The sequence below is a fragment of the Cetorhinus maximus genome, chromosome 1 (genome assembly GCF_964194155.1).
Source record: "Cetorhinus maximus chromosome 1, sCetMax3.hap1.1, whole genome shotgun sequence".
NCBI lineage: Eukaryota > Metazoa > Chordata > Chondrichthyes > Lamniformes > Cetorhinidae > Cetorhinus > Cetorhinus maximus.
In genome coordinates, this window is record NC_135879.1 from 107,679,459 (window position 1) to 107,699,814 (window position 20,356).

At 43.3% G+C, this 20,356-nt stretch overlaps 1 protein-coding gene across 2 annotated transcripts in view; it reads right to left on the reverse strand.

Moving 5' to 3' along the window:
- The window catches only part of tapt1b (transmembrane anterior posterior transformation 1b), a 155,597-nt gene that overhangs the window by 110,406 nt on the left and 24,835 nt on the right, over positions 1 to 20,356 (reverse strand). For both annotated transcript variants that reach the window (XM_078545163.1, XM_078545172.1), the window contains exons 3-4: positions 18,031 to 18,149; positions 4,460 to 4,622 (exon numbers count right to left, since the gene is read on the reverse strand). In XM_078545163.1, coding sequence (XP_078401289.1) covers positions 4,460 to 4,622; positions 18,031 to 18,149 — 282 coding nt within the window. The remainder of the gene's footprint in view (positions 1 to 4,459; positions 4,623 to 18,030; positions 18,150 to 20,356) is intronic.

Below are 20,356 nucleotides of genomic sequence, written 5' to 3' on the forward strand. Positions count from 1 at the left end.
GAATGTTAATGGAACTACAAGTTGGAAGATATGTCTTCCAGAATATTGAGGGAGGTTGCAAAAGAGGTTGTGCAGGCGCGCCTGGCAGGGGGGTGCGTGCCGGCCTGGTGGGGGAGGAGGGGGACGCATGGGCCCAGCCGGGGGGCACAGGCTTGCTCGCCTGGCGGGGGGGCATGGGCGCCTGTCAGAGAGAGCAGGAGGGGGAGCGATAGCGGGACAGAAAAAGAGGGCAGAATTTTCCACTGGCAGTGGGCGTGATATGAGGCGTGCGTGGAAAATATGGCGCGACCTGCTCCCCGACATTGTGAAGGCAGATCGTGAACGTCCACTCAGCCTGCCGCGTTTCCCATCATCAGTCGCTGCGGAGTTATTTGTAATACATCAGCATATAATTAAAAGGCCATCCCGCCTTCTCGGAACCCCGCCACATTGTCCGTCCATGTCGGCAGGAAAGCACACTGACACGTTATACAACAGCAGGCGGTGTGCACTTGGCGGGCTTCACTTTGGGTGAAACTGAGGTGTGAGTACCAGCATTCTCCATAGCTCGCCTGTAGTTTACAGGCCTAAGGGACGCCGACGGGATCGGGGGAAAGTGATGGCTGGCCCCACAAGAAACTGCTGCAGGGAGGGGTGTCCGGTAGCAAGTGCTGGCCAGCCACAGAGGCGACTGCTGGGAGAGGTGATATGGGGGGGGGTCCCAGGGGCAAGTGCTGGCTAGCCTCGGAGGCAACGCTTGTTGGGGGGGGATGTCAACTGCTGCTCTGGCGCTGCATCCCACACACAGACAATCAAGGTGGGGGTCAGGGTAAACAAGGGAAGTGGCCACGCATTAGGGACACCTGTATAAACTGACCATGCCTCTGCAACTGAGACAGGTCAGGTGCAGCCACAGTGATATGATTGGGGTCGGGCTCCTAACCTGCCCACCCATGCAAGCAACACGGTGGCACTAATGTGCCACCAAGCGCTCCATACCTTACCCCACACCACCCCGCAGGCACAGACTTCGAGTCCGCCACCATTTTACTGGTCCACGGAGCAGTTGGACTGCACACATTGTACAATCTCTCGCCAACACTGGCCATGTACCAGTCACTGCTGGAGGCGCTCACAGTCCCTTGCAATCCCAGCATCCTGGTTTGGACCAGTGTACTCTATGTCATAGATTGACAGGGCAGCCATACAGCACATTCATATCTGGCCATCCGAGGGATGGCCAGCACTCACCGGGAAGCATTAAGGGGCAGTCACACAGGGCCAAGAAAAGGGGCTAAGTACAGCCATGATAACCACAGCTTTCTCTCACTCCTTCATGCTGCAGGAGGACCATGTCAGGATCATGGATCCTGGTGATCTAGCTGTATGCCTGATGGCCTACAGAGATCATGGAAGACTGAGGAGAGAGAGACTGAGGGTCCTGGCTGCGCAAAGGCAGGAGCAGCAACCTCATGAAGAAGGGACAGCAGGAGCTCCCACACACAATGCCCAGGAGCAACAGCGAGTCATGGCTGGTCAGCGCCTAGCAACACCCAGAGTCTATAGACACCACCTACCATTCCTGCAGATGATTGAGAACCAGTGCTGCCGCCGACTGTGCATGTCTAGGAACCTGGTGGCTCACATCTGCCACTTACTGCAGGACTTGGCACTAAAGGGGGCATAGAGGGCATCCATTGCCACTGGCTGTGAAAGTGACCGCAGCGCTCAATTTCTAGGCCAGTGGTTCCTTTCAGGGCTCCACAGGTGTCCTCTGTGGGATTTCACAAGTGCCACCCAGAAATGCAACCATGAGGTCACAGATGCCATCTTCTCCATGGCACACAACTTTGTGCATTTTGCCCAGGACCAGGACAGCCAGGATGCAAGGGCCATTAGATTCGCCCTGATCTCTGGATTCCCACAGGTGCAGGGTGCGATTGACTGCACACGTGGCTTTAAGGCCTCAGTCACTACACTCGGTGGACTTCATCAACCGAAAGGGCTTCCACTCACTGAATGTGCAGCTGGTATGCGACCACCAGATATTCATCCTGCAGTTATGCGCACAGTTTCCAGGGATTGTGCATGACGCCTACATCCTGAGTCACATGCAGATCCCTGCAGTCTTCCAGGGTCCACAGAAGCTGCAGGGTTGGCTCCTGGGGGACAAGGGCTACCCGCAGAGGCCATGGCTGATGACACCTGTGAGGTGGCCCCAGACTGCAGCAGAGCGACGCTATAATCAGATTTATGCAGCAGCTCTCAACTTGGTGGAACTGCTGGAGTAGTCCAGTGCTTGAACCGGTCTGGTGGAGTCCTGCAATACAATCCGCAGAGAATGTCACGCATCTTCATCATCTGCTACGCCCTTTACAACCTGGCACTCCAACAGGGACGAGCTGGCTAAGGAGGAGATGGAGGAGCTGCATGTCTCCTCCGATGAGTAGGATACTGACGGGGATGAGGGTGAGGGGTCCTCGGTGGCGATGACAGGGGTGAGGCTCTCGCACTGGCTAAACGAGGCAAGCACACTCGGGAGGCCCTCATTGTTGCCAGATTTGTGGAGGATGATGATGACATGCAGTGAAATGTCCCCATAGATCCTCACATCGCAGTTCTGAACATTCGACTCCAGACCGACTTATGGCTGCGTCAATACCCTCTGTGAGAATGCTCCTGTCATGAGGCCCTAATAGTCACTCAATCGCAGGAGGATGATGACAACATGCAGTGAGGACATTCCATAGATCTCCACATAGCCTCTGAGAATGTCTGACTCCTGTCTGGCCAAGGGCAGCTTGCTTGTAGACGCATTTGATGCTGCATCCACCTTCTGCACCTCAGCCCTTCAGGAGCTGGTGCACAGCATCACTGGTTGCAGATGCTGGAGTGATGGGGGCCAGCCCCACGTTAAAAAAGGTACTGAGAGCACACAGAGAGAATGAGAGAACTCTGGCGCCTGCCCACTACATTCTGGCAGCAATGACCAGCACCGCCAAGCTGCAAGCATCAGTAACATTTCCAGGGAGTGTGAGGCTATACCATCACTGTGGGCTGAAGGCTGTACAGAGCACAGGGAAGAGGTCATGGACTGAGACACCCGCCTTTTATCTTGTGCAGAAAGGTTTCATATCTGAGTGACAAGAACACTGCTCATCAGAACAAGGAGACGTTCTTAGGACTTTATTGACAATAGTGAACAGTATGTACTAGTGATCAGCACCCATGCCCAGGCTGTTCAACTACTTTTAAATAACTTTCCTAACTTTGCCTCTATGTCTTGGTGCTCCCTGGACATCCACAGCAGAGATGGAGGCAGCCTCCTGACTGACACCCTGTCTGTGATGACTTTGGCTGGCATCCTCTGGAGGGCTGAGACTTGGAGGGCCCCAGCCTGCTTTCGGGGTCCAGCTGTGTGGCAGTGGCATCCTCCTCGGTCTGTGAAGCTGGAGCTGCGGAGGTCACAGGAGGGGAGGATTCAGATGGGCTGGTCACTCCCAGAATTACCTGGATGGATGGCCCCCGAGTGCGCACCTGCTGATCCTCCTCCCTATGGGTGCCCAAGCGCCCCTGGCTGATTCGGTAAGCAGAAAGGGTAGCTGGATTGAGATCGAGCTGCCCAGCACTCCTCTCACATACGCACTGCTTGAGGCCAACTATGGCATCAGTGATGGAGTTAAGCCCGCACAGCAGTGCAGGAGTGACGTCCTGGACCAAGGTCTCCATGGCGGCCGCCATCCTGCCAGTGTTGACCTTGGTGCATTGCAATGCCGGCGCTATCACCTCAGACACACGGACGCCTTCATCGTGCCTTGCAATCTGAGGAGTACAGCACACCCGAGGAGCGTGGGAGCGTGTGTGCCTGTGCGTGTGGAGATCTTTTTGACCCATCTAGATTTTAACACAGTATCTGCTGCCCTGGCTCCCCTCCTACTTTTCCACTGCTGTTGTTATGCTACAACTTGAACTTTTCCAATCACCATGTACCTTTCTGCATGTGGACAGAAATGGGGCGTTCACCAAGGGCAGGACATATAAATAGTTCAGTTTTATTTTCTTGGAAGATTTAGCTGCGGTTATTCAATCAAATAAACTGAAAACAAGTCCACAACATTAGATAACTGCGAGGAGGTTTTGCTGATGTTCTCATTCCACAGAGCTGCAGCTGTGAACACACCTGTTTACTTTGAAACTGATTGCACACACTGAAAACTAAGAAATTAAGAATATTAGTAATGGGACAGACTTAAAAGGATGCCTGGTGTGCCATTTATATCAAGAATACCAAGTTGAAGTTAATAATGAAAACAAATGGATATCGTATTGGTTTCAGCGAAAGCAACATGCCTTGCTCTGCTCACTCTTAATTCCCCTACAAACCACATAACCGAAGTATATAAATAAGATTTTTAAACAAATGAATTTTCAATTTATATCAACCTAGCTGGGAAATTCTTATTTTATTGATCTTACATACCTCTAACATATTGTAGATGATGTAGAGTTTGATGACAGATTGTCCTCTAATGAGATGGTACATCATGGAATAATCCACGTAGTGCATCATAACAAAGCAGATGACCATTATAACTGCCTTGAGTATGTCACATACCTGAGCAGGTTGTAGCAGTCGTCCATCACTAAGAATAAAATAAACACTTATTTCCAAGGCATTCCACAAATATAAAATCAATTTTTCAAGAACAGAGAGGTTGTTCAGCAGTAATTATCAACTTAGTACACCATTAAAAACCCAGTTATACCTTATTCAACAATGTGTAACTTTTTCAAGGTTTCTGCAGGACAAGTTCTTCTCAGTTCAGTGGCTTCTAATTGGTTGCAGCCCTGGGGTATTTCAGCAGTACAAGCTATTGAAAAGGGAAGAATCGCTGTAAGCACTTCTCTATTTCTGTGTTTAACTGCGCAAATGTGTACTCAAGAAGTTGCTGTCAGTTTCAAAGGAGTTACTGTGGTGACCTGTCAGTGTTGCAGTCATTACGACTGCAAAATCTGGGCCTTTGCAAATATGAGAAAGACTGAAAAAACAAGTACTATTGAATGAAAGACAGACCATCTGTACAGCAGCTTCCACAATCTCAAGCTTCTCAAAGGCTTTGCAGCCAATTAAGTCCTTTAAGTGTAGTCATTATTAGGAACACAGCAGGAATTTGAACACAGCAGAGTCCCAGAACCAGCAATAAATTAATGACCAGATTAGCTGTTGGAAGGATTTAGTTGTTTATACATTTACGTATTGCTGTGTATTCAGCCAAAATTTAAAATGTGTGCGTGTGTGTGTATATATATGTGTGTGTGTGTGTGTGTGTGTGTGTGTGTGTGTGTGCGAGAGTGATTTAATTAAGCTGGGCAGAGATTAATTGGAGACAGATTGTCTGGGGAGTCTGAAATATGAAGAGAATAGAGATGTTAGGTTGAGGTACAAGTAAATGAGTTAGATCTAACATTTGCATTTTTAGATAAATTGAGAGTTTGCATGAATATCAAAGGGGAGTCAGAGGTTACTAGAAACATGCTTGCATCTTGCAGGCATTCCATAGGTAAACAAGAAGGGGGGGATATTATATTTTATTGTCCCGAAAGCCAAGACAAGATGGAGACAGGAAAGATTTTATATTTGGAAGGATTTGAGTTTCAAAGAGGTGTGAGAACAATGGAACCTGAGATGAAAGGGTGAAAAAGGCATTTTAGAGTTACTGTGGAGAGCTTAAGATGGCTATAGCTGGAACTGCTTAAGCTGTTCAGATAGCAGGTGCAGGTGTTCAGCTGGAACTGGGAGAGGATGCAGTTTGAATCAACCATCCAGTCAAGCCAGAAAAGTCTTAGGCTGCAAAAAACAGTTTCATTCTGAAGTTTGGATTTTCACAGCAGAGCGGAAGTGAGTTACAGGTCATGTGATATGCCTTTATTGAAATTACAGCAGTTTGCCTTGGGTAATATTACTGGATTTCTTATAGCTAAACATCTATTAGGGAGTGTTGCCTGGAAGGTGTTTACTTGTGGGTCTCATCAAGTGGAGTCTTTTTGAGGGGAATGTTTGTAAGACTAACCTTAATTGTGCAGCTGTAATCTTATGTGCTTAAGTTTTCTTTTATTCTTGTTAATAAAACTTTTACTTTTATTTTTCAAAATCCCAAAAGTGTTACTGGACCTCTTACTGCTGAGATGATCTTCTCATTACCTCTTACTGCTAAGGTCTTCTTGTTTTCAGAATACAAAAAGAGGTATGACCCGTAAACCAAGCTTCCTTCTTGGATTGCTTTGCACAGCAATTAACACCAGCTATGGTCATAACACTCCACATAATTATGTTCAGAAAGGTCAACTATATAACAATTTTGAAAGCTATTTAGCCAAGGTTAAAAGTAATCTCAATATCATGGATGTCCTCTCCGTGGCAACATTTATACCTCACTTATCACATTTTTTAAAAAGGCATTATCTCATTGCTGTTGTGGGACCATGCTGTGCAAAAATTGGCTATTGCATCTCTCTACATAACAACAGTAGCAGCAGTATACAACTGTGCACTCCACTTGTTACAGCTTGCTGACAGGTCTTTCTCTGGAGGTAAGCTGTAACAAGTGGAGTGCCACAGGGATCAGTGCTGGGGCTTTAACTATTTGTAATCCAAACAAGGATTTTGATGAAGATACCAAATGCATGGTAGCTAAATTTGCCGATGACACCAAGTTAAGTAGGAAAGTAAGCTGTCAAGAGGAGGTGGAGTCTGCAAAGGGATATAGACAGGTTAAGTGAGTGGCAAAAATCTGGCTGATGTCATATTATGTGGAAAAAAGTGAACTTGTCCACTTTGACAGGAAGAATAGATAAGCAGCGTTTTATTTAAATGGAGACACACTGCAGGAACTCTGTGTTACAGAGGGATCTGGGTGTCCTGATTCTTGAATCAGGAAAGTTAGTATGCAGGTACGGCAAGTGACTAGGAAGGCAAATGGAATGTTGGTATTTATTGCAAGGGGAACGGAACATAAAAGTAGGGAAGTTTTACTGCAGCTGTGCAAGGCCTTGGTAAGACCATATCTGGAATACTGTATACAGTTTTGGTCTCCTTATTTGAAAAATATATAATTGGAAGCAGTTTATAGAAGGTTCACTTGACTAATTCCTAGGATGAGGGGCTCATCTTATGAAAAGGTTAAGCAGGTTGGGCCTATACCCATTGGAGTTTAAAAGAATGGTGGCAATCTTATTGAAATATACAAGATCCTGAGCTGATTTGATAGGGTAGATACCGGGAGGATGTTTCCACTTGTGGAAGAGACTAGAGATCAGGGTACACAGTTTAAGAATAAGAGGTCTATAATTTAAGACGGAGATGAGAAATTCTCTCTCTCAAAGGGTCATGAGCATGCGGAATTCTCTTCCCCAGAAAGAAGTGGAGGCTGAGTCATTGTCTAACTCTGCCTTGAACGAATTCAGGTTTTTGACAGGCAAGGGAGCCAAGGGTTATGGGGGGCAGACAGTTATGGGGGGCGGAAATTGAGACTGCAACCAGATCAGTCACAATCTTACTGAATGGCAGAGCAGGCTTGGAGGGCGGAATGGTACCCAAGTCCTATTTTCCTATAGAAATGTACTGGATTAATATAAAATGCTTTAGGGCTGTTTAGATCATGAACGGCACTATATAAATGCAAGTTCTCTCTTTATTAAGTTTTTATCATAAGTTTGAAATAATCACACTTCTGGACTCAAAATGCTGGAGTTTCATTGAGTGTATTTCTAACAACTATCCACATGACTGGTGGGCCATTGTTGCTCAGCACCTAACTGCAGTGCAACAGCAAATGCTGGATGTGCATCCACATAACAATTAGTTCCTAGCTATTTACAAATAATGTAACAATAAAACATCTCTTTCCCTTTATGAAAAAATATAATGCCTCTATAAGTGTTCCAATCATTGACTTTAAATATTGTCAAAACCAAAGATAAACAAATTTACTTTTATAAATCAGCTGAACACCTTCTGAGTCTGTTTGAGCTTGTTCTTTTTTCTCAAAATATTAGGTGGTAAAATGTTGTGCTAAAACAGCACGCTACAACCATTCTTTGGCCTGGCAGTATTTTTCCTCAAGTTCTGTGTTATGATTCTGCAGCATATGTTTCTCTTCAACTACTCTATACACTAGTCTTCCACCATTTTTCAGCTTCCTATTGTGCCCACTCTGCTTGACTTCTTGCATTTTGTACTTCTTTCAAACTCCAGCATTTCTCTGTTTCTTATTGATTTCTAGTTAATCGTTCGTCAGCTGGATTCTTCTCCTTGGAGAAGTGAAGGTTGAGAGGAGATTTTGAAAGAGGTATTCAAAATCATGAAGGTCTGGGCAGAGCAGTTAGAAACCGTTCCCAGAGGTGGAAGGATCAAGAGCCACAGGGCAGGGGTTTCAGACAATTGGCAAAAGAAGCAATAGGGACATGAGGAAAACCTTTTTTTGCACAGCAAGTGGTTAGAATCTGTAATGCACTGCCTGAGAGTGTGGTGGATGTTCAATTGAGGCTTTCAAAAGGGAATCGGGTCATTATCCGAAAAGAAAAAAAACGCAGAGCTATGGGGAAAATGCAGCAGAATGGGACTAAGTGAATTGCTCAGGAAACTTAATAAAGAGGGAACTTGCATTTATATAGTGCCATTCATGATCTTAATGGCCCTAAAACATTTTATACTAATCCAGTACATTTGCCAGATACTGTGTTGAGCTGTATCTGCAGTTCACTATTTCGCTGTCTGAACCCAGCACTGTCATTCTTTTTTTTCCACGTTCTTCTATTTGAAACATGTGCTGTCGAAGTTTTAACCCAAGGTTCAGAATCTCCCTCTTGGATGCTCCTGTACAGCCTGCAGTTTCTCTTCCATATTCTCCTCCTCAGCACAAAACATTTTGTCCTGTTCAGCCACCTTTCTAGGTCAGTGACTTTATTCTCTAGTTCTAACTTTTCACCTTTGAGTGCTGAAAGTTTCTGGAAAATAACTTTAGCTGCTTGAACTTCCTGAATTAGCTCTCTTTCCTTTTCTGTCATGCTCTTTCAATATTGGCCTGGGATCATAGAATGGTTACAGCACAGGAGGCGGCTATTCAGCCCATCGTGTCTGTACTGGCCCTCAGAAGGAGCAATCCACTTAGTCCCACTCCACTGCGTTTTCCCCATAGCTCTGCAATTTTTTTCTTTTCAGATAATGACCCGATTCCCTTTTGAAAGCCTCAATTGAACATCCACCACACTCTCAGGCAGTGCATGACAGATTTGCACCACTTGCTGTGCAAAAAAGGTTTTTCCTCATGTCCCTATTGCTTCTTTTGCCAATTACCTGAAATCCCTGTCCTGTGGCTCTCAATCCTTCCACCTCTGGGAACCGCTCTGTCCAGACCCCTCATGATTTTGAATACCTCTTTCAAAATCTCCTCTCAACCTTCTCTTCTCCAAGGAGAAGAGTCCCAACTCTCCAACTGAAACACCTTATCCCTGGAACTATTCATGAATCTTTTCTGCACCCTCTCTAATGCCTTCACATCCTTCAAGTGTGGTGCCCAATATCTGACTGCAACCCATTCAGTTGACTTTGCTTGTCACCTCTCAATGAATAAATTCCATCAATCTGTAAGCTCTGTGACTCTGGCAATCACTTTCTTGCTTCCAACTGGAAGGTATTCTGTTGCATCTTTACCAAGTTTATGAACCAGAGCTGGATTTAATGTAGCCCATCATGGAGGGAATCATGGCGGCCAGGCCCGTTTAATCGCGGGAGAGGCCTCACATCAGTCTTCTGGCTGCAGCAAAACCTCTCCTGATTAAGTTGGAGAGCAGAAGGGACTGACATGGGATTCCCAGGTGCAGCATATTATGAGGTTCATTAATGAGCCAATTGACACCCATTATCCCTCAGACCACTGCAATTTGGTGGTGGCACAGGGATTAAATAGAGGTCGAATGGGTCTCCCGCACCTTTGGAAAGCCACCCAACAAAACCTGTAGGGTTTGCTAGGCGTCTCCCGTGAGTGAGACGGGGGCGCTGCAGGGGTGAAGGCACTTTTCAGTGGGTGTACTATCTTCAACCCTCAGTGTTGTCTCTGTCATTTCATGGTTTACTGAGATAAGCTGCAGCTCTTCGCAACTGCCAACCCCAAGATAGCTGGAACAACTATTTATGATGTAGATCATGCAGTTTGCTTTTGTGTCCCTCTGATAACGGGTTGCTCCTAGTTGTTGAATCTCAGTTCCTCCATTGGCGTGATGCTATTCAGTTTCAGAGCACCTTTCCTTTAGTCACCATTTTATTTCAAATTTTCAAGCAAGATTTTCTGGCATATTCTGAGCAGATGTTATACTGTGCTCCAGTATCAAGCTTCAGCTTCAGATTTATGGTTGTGGGCTTATTTCTCACCCCTCCTTCCTGATTTGAATGGCTGTGTGAATTCCTTTCCTCCAGCCATTTCATACAGTTGTATGGTCCTATGTCTATTGTGTTCTGAAACTCATTGTCCTCTTACAGGGTACAGATGCTTTGATTTCTTTTCCTTCTCATTTGCCCAGTTGCTCTGCCTCTGATAACTCATTTACCATCTTATTCTGCACACCTTTTCCCAATGATTGGGCTTTCCACAAGCTCCACAGTTTGATCCATATGCAGGACATTTTCATCTGTCTGTGAACTCATGGGGTCGTCCACAGCTCCTGCACGTCTGTTTGTTTGGTGTGCATTCTTTGCTGTTTCACTGCATCAACCCTGCTGCCTTTCTCTTGGCTTAACTGAACATTTGGGTAGTCAGCATCTTCATCTGTCTACTTGTGGCTTCATGTGCTCTGGCAGCCTGCGATATTGTGAGCTTGTCCTTTCCAATCACAATCTTTTTGTACTTCAGGCTGTGCAGAATCCCAAATAAGCAGATCTATCAATCTTTCATCTGTTTCCTTGAATTTATACTTTATGGCTACATTTTTCAACACGCAGAAATTGTCAACAGGATCAGCTGGCTCCTGCCTCAGGCTTTGAAATTCATATTGATGGATATGATTTGACTTAGGCAGTAGATGTGTGCTGAATTTTTCAAAAGTTTTGCCTGGGCTTTTACTGTTGTCCTCACTCATCTCAAACAAATTTAGCCCTTCTCTCCTGCCCACAAAAGGATGTAGCTGACCCTTTCCTCTACCAGTGCCTTTTAGAAAGCTACTGAATACCAATCCGCACTTTTATTTAAATCTCTCAAATACCTCCACAATATCATTAGCCTCCAAATTCATTATGGGCTGTTGCCGTGCACTCATTGCTGTGGCAGTAGCCATTTTGTTTGTGCACTCCGTTTTCTCTCTCTCTGGCACTAATGCAGGTTGATTTTTCTCAATCTAGTTCAACATTAAATCCATTTAAATGTCTGAGTCTTACTCACTAACAGCTGCTGCCATCATGTTATGCCTTCTTCTTACCGTAAATTTGAAATAATTACACTTGTAGGCTCAAAATGCTGGGACTTCAAGTACGTTTCTTACAGCTCTCCTTATGGCTAGTAGAGTGATACATTGTTGCTCAGCATCTGACTGCAGCGGAGCACCCTAATTAATTAGTTCCTAGCTCTTTGTGAACATATAACATCCACAACCCTCTCCTGCTTAGCTAGCTCAAATAATCTGCCTATTCAAACAAAACCTAATCCCTTCAGTATTTTAAAATTCTTCAATCGTATCCCTTAGAACTCTAGCCATTGAGTATTTCTGATCCATAACTCCTGCCATCGAAGGGGGGCACAATATTCCAGATTCAGCCAAGCCATGGTCTCATAAGAGAACTGTACATCTAATATTATATTTAACTGTCACATCTAAAAACCCAAACAACCTATTTATTTTTGCAACAGCTTTGCAACACTGGTCATGGACCTTCAATTCTTTGTGAACTATAATTCACTCTTCAGCCTTAAGCAGGAAACCTCACATAGCACCTGGAATTACCTCAGCTAAAGTAAACTCCACATTTGTCCATATTGAAAAGCACCAGGCACACATAGGCCAATTCCCCAATGAATCGGCAGATGAAAGGAAGACAGTGAGATAGATAGAGGTGGAAATGTGTAGTGAGGGTATTCCAGAGCTTAGAGGCTAGGCAACTAAAGATATGGCCACCAATGGTGTAGCAATTAAAATTGAGGATGCACAAAAGGCCAGAACTAGAGGATTGCAAATATCTCAGAGGGTTGTGGAACTGGAGAAGATTAGAGGGATAGGGATAGGTGGGACCATAGAAGGATTTGAAAACAAGGATGAAAATTTTAAAGACGTTGCTTGACTGGAAACCAATGTAGGCCAACAGGTACAGGGAAAGGGAATTGAGAGTTAAGATGCGGGCAGCAGAGTTTTAGATGACTTCAAATTTGAGGGTTGAATATGGAAAACAAGTGAGGAATGTATTGGAATAGTTGAGTCTAGAGGTAACGAAAGCCAGAATTCACAATTAATATTGAAGAAGAGGGACAGGCCAAACATTAGGTTCAGGCAGAGACCAATCACATGCAGAGCTAATACCTTTAATAACTATCCACTATCTACACAAAGCCAACAAATTTTCGATCTGCCTGCCAATCCAACAACACATAATCTTACTTAGCATTCATTTGTGCGGTGTTTATTATTATACAGTATCTGCTTGATTTCCACTATTGTCCACTAACTTCAAGTTATGGCACAGCAATTGGTAAATGCCGAACTGCTCAAATCCCAGAGGGAAACTTGAAACAGCTGCCATAACTGTTTTGAAATTTGTATTTTATTTCGAGATGCGCGCCTTGAGTTCAGTAGTAATAAGTTCACCGAGACTTAAAGGTTTCTTTTACAAAACTAAATTAAATATTCATTCATAAAAGAAAAGATTTTAAGCACATACATGGGTCTACAAATTACTACTATAATGACTCCTAGATCCCCTAATTATTCTGGCTCCCATTTACACCTCCGTTAAGGCAACAGTGAAACAAAATAAGTTCAAACAGACCCAGGCAAAGCACGCCGTACCCTGGACAGTGATATTCAAAGTCAGTTTTCCTGGCTTCGGTTCCTGTAGGCAGCAACTTGACGCAGAGAGGCTGGAGGCTTTTCACACTTGTTAGATCTTAGAATTCCTTCCCCCTTACACATAACCTCATCTCCTTTATACATGTTTCTCCCTTTTTAATGTAAATTCCATTGTTCCAATATGTCTTTGCAACTTCACTTTTTCCATAATATGAAAACTAGTATTCATTATCAGTAACCTTTGGGAAAGCAAATACTCTTTGGCTTAGCTTCTTTTAGCTAGGTGTAACATCCTACCATCTCTGAAATTCAAACTACTCTAATTTATTTAAAAATGCTAATTTTCCACACATCTCACATTCTAAAACTTCAGCCATGTTTACGTATTAAGCATTTTAAACCTAGCCTCCCTTTTGATAGCTGGTCCAGAGCTTTTGAGTTGTCTCCAATTCAATTAAATGTCCCCCACGCGCACACATCCACAGAGAAACTAATCCAAACCCCACTATTAACCTACCTTTACAATAAATCACAATAATATGAAAATTATTATATTTTCATGACATTTGTAACCTGTTTAAAAAGTTTAATCAAGTTAGTGACCTCCTTTTCCATGTTGAGGCATTGAAAAGAGGCATGTTGAGATTCTCTGACAAACCTCTTGCTCTTTCTAGGCAAAACACATCTCTAAATAATACTTTCTAGCAACTGATGCTAAACTAATGGGCCTAGAGTTTTCTGGTTTAGCTGTCTTTTTGAACATCGAAAGCACATGAAACTCTCTCTAGTTGAAGGAAACAATCCCGGACCTCAGTAAACGGTTTGAAAAGTATGAGTCAGCGGTGTGTTGTTATGATCCCAGCTGATGTTACTACTGGACAAGCCTGATCCCAGGGTGAAACCTGGCTTGATACAGCATAACTTTTACTTTTTGTTTAGAAACAAGGAGAGCAGCTACTGAACAGTGTCACAGAAGTCAGCTGCTGAACTTTTAACAAAAGAATAAATCATTTATCAAAGATAAAATGAACTACATTACAATAACCCTTCACCCACAACTATACCTTTACAGGTATGTACAGATTCGTAAGAATGACAAGCTACAAAAGCTATCTTCTACTCTCATGTTCACAGTGAGTACACAGTCCATGTAAACCAATAGGTGAGCTGTGGTCAGGGAAACGACACTCTGAAATCAAGTGACAGGTGCCACCCCAAACAGATGCTATGGATCCCTCATCAACTCCCCCCAGATGCTTATCACACCGTGAGCCAACCGGTCTCACTGAACTCCGTCTTTCACACGAGGATTCCCAATCTCCACTCTCGAAGAACCCGCTTTGGAATCTTCTTCTAAACAACGCTTTCTCTCGGATACCTTCCACAAGGGTCCACCCTCCAGGGTTTCAAACTCTCCTTCCGATGTTCCTCTCACTTGGATCGCACGTGCATTCAAGCTTTGCCTTCCACGCACTCTCAGATACTGAGCCATTTCCAAACCCACGACCACTACCATCTAGAAGGACAAGGGCAGCAGATAGACAGGAACACCACCACCTGGAAGTTCCCCTCCAAGTCACTCACTATCCTGACTTGGAAATATACCGCTGTTCCTTCACTGGGTCAAGATCCTGGAACCCCCTTCCTAACAGCACTGTGGGTGTACCTACACCACATGGATTGCAGTGGTTTAAGAAGGCAGCTCACCATCACCTTCTCAAGGGCAATTAGGGATGGGCAGTAAATGCTGGCCTAGCCAGCAACACCCATATTCCATGAATGAATAAAAAAAGCCTAATGTTTATGGTACTAGGCTAGTAATCCAGAAGGTCTGAGTTCAAATTCTGTCATTATAAATCGTGAAATTCAACTCTACAAATCTGTTGGCTAGCACCAGGAAACTAAATTGCCATATTGTTGTGAATATCCAACGGGTTCACTGATGTCCTCCTTCAAAGAACTGAATCTACTATCCTTTTTCTATCTGGCCTACACCAATGTCACACTTAATGCCCACAATGCAACTAAAGATGAACTACAGTATCTCAAAACCAGCAACCCCGGGACAGAGTCTGTGTCGGTTTTTGGGTCAGATCAAGGGTCGCTTGCACTACCTGTAGCACGGGAAGAGACACTAGTCAGCGCACCAATGAAGCACCTATCTCAATAAGCCGGCAAGTTATTTTACTCATCTAATAATAATAAAAATTAATGCATGGCAGCTTTAAAAAATATCTGGTTTTCGGATAGCCAGATTGGAGACACTGTAACTGTACAAATGCTGGTTGACTAATGTCACCTACATCCCAAGAACCAGTTGAAAAAAATCTCATCAAGTGACCAAGGTCAGTAATCCAATCACCCTTAGAAGGCTTAATTCTTGCAAGGTCCATTTTTGCATTTACTTCACACATTCAATGTCAGAATTACCCCTGTGCAACAATGGTAATGTATATCATCTTCAGGACTGAAGACTGATGCCATGTAATCATTTCAATCTCAGTCATAGTTTAGGGCCCTGCAAAATGTCTCAATGGTGCTCTTGATTGTTTTAAAAAAGCTCTTGCTATCAAAGACACAGCTACCCACATTTTATTACTGCCTTTTTAACAAATTTGAAAGCAGATTTAAAAACAGAAAATGCTGGTAAAACTCAGCAGGTCTGGCAGCATCCATGGGAAGAGGACCAGAGTTAACGTTTCGAGTCCATATGACTCTTCAGAGAAGTGGAAATGTGATGTGATGGATTTTATACTCTTTGGGAGGGGGTGTTGCAGGTGGAGCAAGATAGGTCAGGGATAGGTGACAGCTAAGGAGAGATTGACAAAGATGTCATGGACATAAGACAAGGAATGTAGTGGTAAAGAGTAAAGAAGGCACTGACAATGGCATAAAGGTAAGATAGCAGAAGGTGTTAGTAGCAGAACAAGGGTCAGTGCTCTGTGAAAGCACAATACAGAAACAAGTGACAGATGATCCTGTGGGGGGCAGGGGGAGTAAAAAAAATGAACAAATAAAAGAATAGAATAAAATAAATAAATAAATAAATAAATAAATATTGGATTAAAAAGAGGGGTCAAGATAGAGGAGCGTATGTTCATGGTATGAAGTTGTTGAACTCAATGTTAATTCCAGAAGGCTGTAAAGAGCCTAATCAGAAGATGAGGTGCTGTTCCTCCAGTTTGCATTGGGCTTCACTGGAACATTGCAGCAGGCCAAGGACAGACATGTGGGCATGAGAGCAAGATGGTGAGTTGAAATAGCAAGCGACAGGAAAGTCTGGATCATGCTTGCAGACTGAACGAAGGTGTTCCGCAAAGCGGTAGCCCAGTCTGTGTTTAGTTCCAATGTAGAGGGGACCACATTCGGAGCAGTGAATACAGTAGAGCAAATTGAAGGAGGTGCAAGTGAAGTGCTGCTTCACCTGAAAGGAGAGCTTGGGGCCTTGGACAGTGAGGAGGGAGGAGGTAAACGGTCAGGTGTTGCACCTTCTGTGATTGCATGGGAAGGTGCCGTGGGAGGGGGATGAGGAGTTGGGGTGATGCAGGAGTGGACCAGGGTGTCCATTCATTTGCACCTTCTTCAATTTGGTCCAATGTATTCATTACGCCCAATGCGGTCCCTTGCTGAGTTTTACCAGCATTTTCTGTTTTTATTTCAGATTTCCAGCTTCTGCAGTATTTTGCATTTATCTGAAAGCAGATTTTGTTGGCTCTCCCGAATCCAATACCTATCACTATTTTCCAGAGAGTGTTTGACTTTGCACCTGGTGAAATAGCTCCACTATAGTTTAATCTGACTTCGAACATCACAATTTAGCCACGCTGATTTTGTTATTTAATAGGTAAGGTTAACATGGGATGCAATCACAAGTTAAACTACAATCAACAGCTAGGCTCATTTGGTAGAATGCACACTGCTGTGTCATTAAGTCCTGCATCTAAGCCCCAACTTGGAATTGAATATCTATTAGCATGTAATCTAGGCTGAAATTTCAATACAGTAATGAGGAAGTGCTGCATCATGGGGTGACAATTTTGCAGACATGAAATCAAAGCCCTGTTTATCTGCTTAGTAGTCAGGGTTCACAATAAAGATCCGATGACACTTGAGCAGGGAGTTCAAGTTGTTTGGACAGCATTCCTTGTCCAATCTTCCCCAAAACCAGGTTAACAGGTGATTGGTTTTGTGGACGTTGCTGTGCACAAATTGGCAGGTGTGTTTGCCTAAGTAGTATTACTTGACTGTTGTGAAACATTTTCAAATACCTTGAGTGTGGTTTTAAATGCAAGTGCTTTCCTTTAAAGACAAGTTCTGGACTTGGGTCAAAAAACACTCCTTGGGCCAATGAATAATTAAAAACCTGAATGGGATTGTGAAGGCAAAAATCTGAATTATCCAAGTGGCATGTAGATGCTATGATGGGCCAACTGTTGGTTTCAATGGAAGGATGAGTAAGATGGACTAAATGGCCTTTTTCACCTGTACTTGTGTCAGTGAAGCAAAGGATAAGAACTGAGCATGGAGCTAAAAGCCTACAGTAATATAACTTACTAAAGTGCATTGCACAATTAAAGTTCTAATTTATTTTCTTACTTAAACATGAAAACATTTTCCCATACACCTTGCTCCAAAAGAAATAAGCACTTTCTTTTTCCCTAGGCATTAAGTGCAGACAATAAAATAATTTAAGTATTGGTCAGGTGAACATGATCTAAATAGTATAGATATTTGATTTGCACTAGGGAGATGGCATTATCTATTTAAAACTGGTGCCACTTGCTCAGTGACTGAGGGGTTTGCCTTAAAATTCTCATTGTGGCACCTTGGAATCTTACCTAGATTCACTAGAAGGTGGGCATACTACTCAGAAAAGTTTCCAACGATTCTGAAACACTACTGCAAAGACATTATATATGCGCTAAGATAGCATTTCTGGAGACTTTGGAATACTTACAACAAAAGTTTTCTGAATAATTACTGTAACAGAAACATACATCTTACCTTAAGCCACAACAGGGGAGCGTAATAAATCTCACTAGGGCTAGAAGGACTCGCAATGGTAGTAGAGTAAAAAGATATAGAAAGGCATCCAGGCACAGAAAGAATCCAAAAAACATCAACTGAAAAAGAACAGAAATTTTTTGTTTTTAAAAACACAATATCTCACAACATAAATAGTACACAAATTTCTATGCACTGGAGGATACATTATGAAGTCTCAAACATATATGAATCCATGTAGTATGTTCCATTGATACTACAAATCAGAAAAAAAGCTCAACTATGCATATGTCCGTTTCTGGACTGGTTTCAGTGCATCTGAGGCAATGGAAGTATATGCACACTGGAATGATTATGCTTTCTTCCTTAAAAGCAAGTTGCAGTAAACCTGACATAATATTTGGGGAAGTGGAGGGAAGGAACGGGGCGAGTCAGATTCATACATTGATTGGTTGCATTTCAAAGTCACTCATTAAATCAGATATGGAAGTCATTTATCACAGATTGCTTGAACAGCTTTCTCTGACTGGAATTTATTTTCCCACATATTAAGATGGATTGATCTCTAAAATAGGGTAGGGCACAAAGATAACTGCATTTGCAGAAGACTCCAAAAGATTACAATTCTCTTTCTCCAAGATTTTTATCTTGCACATGAATCAAAATTGAGAGGAAAATTTCTACTCCTTCATAAAGGCAGTCTGCTTTGTGACCACACACAGGCAAATTTGCTAAAATAATGTTTTAATCACTCCAAAATGAGAAAAACAGCAGGGGAGTTTAGAAGCTGCATAACTGGAAATCTTCAGAAGACGACAGACAATTACAGTAACAAGTGGGAATAGAACAGCTGCACAAACCTCTGTTTTATGGGTATAACAGAACAGCAAGCTGATACATTGGACTCTATTTGACTTCCAAACAAGGCAGGAGATCTGAAATTCTGATTTACGCAAAAATGATTACATAAAGCCTTGCTCAATGCACAAGAAACATGGTGTAGCATGGGTACATCAAGAGCCCAACTCTATTTGATATTAGAACAAAAACAAAAATACCTGGAAAAACTCAGCAGGTCTGACAGCATCTGTGGAAAGGGATACAGTTAACGTTTCAAGTCCGAATAACTCTTCATCAGAACTAAGGAAAAATAGAAATGAGGTGAAATATAAGCTGGTTTAAGGGGGGGAGGTGGGGGAGGGGAGGTGGGGGTGGGACAGGTAGAGCTGGATAGAGGGCCAGTGATAGGTGGAGATTGCCTAGACAAAAGAACAAAGAGGTGTTGACGGTGGTGGTATTAGCTAAGAAATGTGCTTTTGGGGGAAAGCGAGTTTTAGTAAACACCTTGTCAAACACTAGGAGAGAAATGGAAAGCAATGAAGGTGAACAGGGCAAAAGAGATAGGCAGAAATCCTGTCGGAGAGAAGAGCAATACTTCTTCAAGGTAGACATTCCTTGAAGAGAGGTGGCAGTTAAATTAAACACTAAGATAAAAGCAAAATACTACGGATGCTGGAAATCTTGCTTTTATCTTAGTGTTTAATTTAACTGCCACCTCTCTTCAAGGAATGTCTACCTTGAAGAAGTGTTGCTCTTCTCTCCGACAGGATTTCCGCCTATCTCTTTTGCCCGGTTCACCTGCATTGTTTTCCATTTCTCTCCTGGTGTTTGACAAGGTGTTTACTAAAACTCGCTTTCCCCCATTAGCACATTTCTTAGCTAATATCACCACCGTCAACACCTCTTTGTCCTTTTGTCTATGACATCTTTTGGCAATCTCCACCTATCACTGGCCTTCTATCCAGCTCTACCTGTCCTGTCCCCACCGCCCCCAAACCAGCTTATATTTCACCTCTTTTCTATTTTTCCTTAGTTCTGATGAAGAGTCATTCGGACTTGAAATGTTAACTGTATCCCTCTCCGCAGATGCTGTCAGACCTGCTGAGTTTTTCCAGGTATTTTTGTTTTTGTTCTAGATTTTCAGCATCCACAGTATTTTGCTTTTATCTATTTGATATTACTTCACTCTGGAGATTCTCAAGAAGCACCTAGATGTTGTGCTGAAAGGGCCATTTGCTGTTGGTGATATCAGCATCCAAAAGGAAACAGGAAAGAATCTAACCCAATTTGCATATATACTTTGCTACAGACATGTTAAGATTCAATTGTTAACCAGTCACTGAAGATGGGAAGAAACATTATGAATGCTCTTTCAGGTAAATTCCATCAAAGTTTTTCCCATTTCACTGCTGTAACCAGAGGCAGTTTGCTTCAAAATTGCAGCAGAGGAGAAAGAGAAGCTCAGAAGAAAATCACCCACTTACAG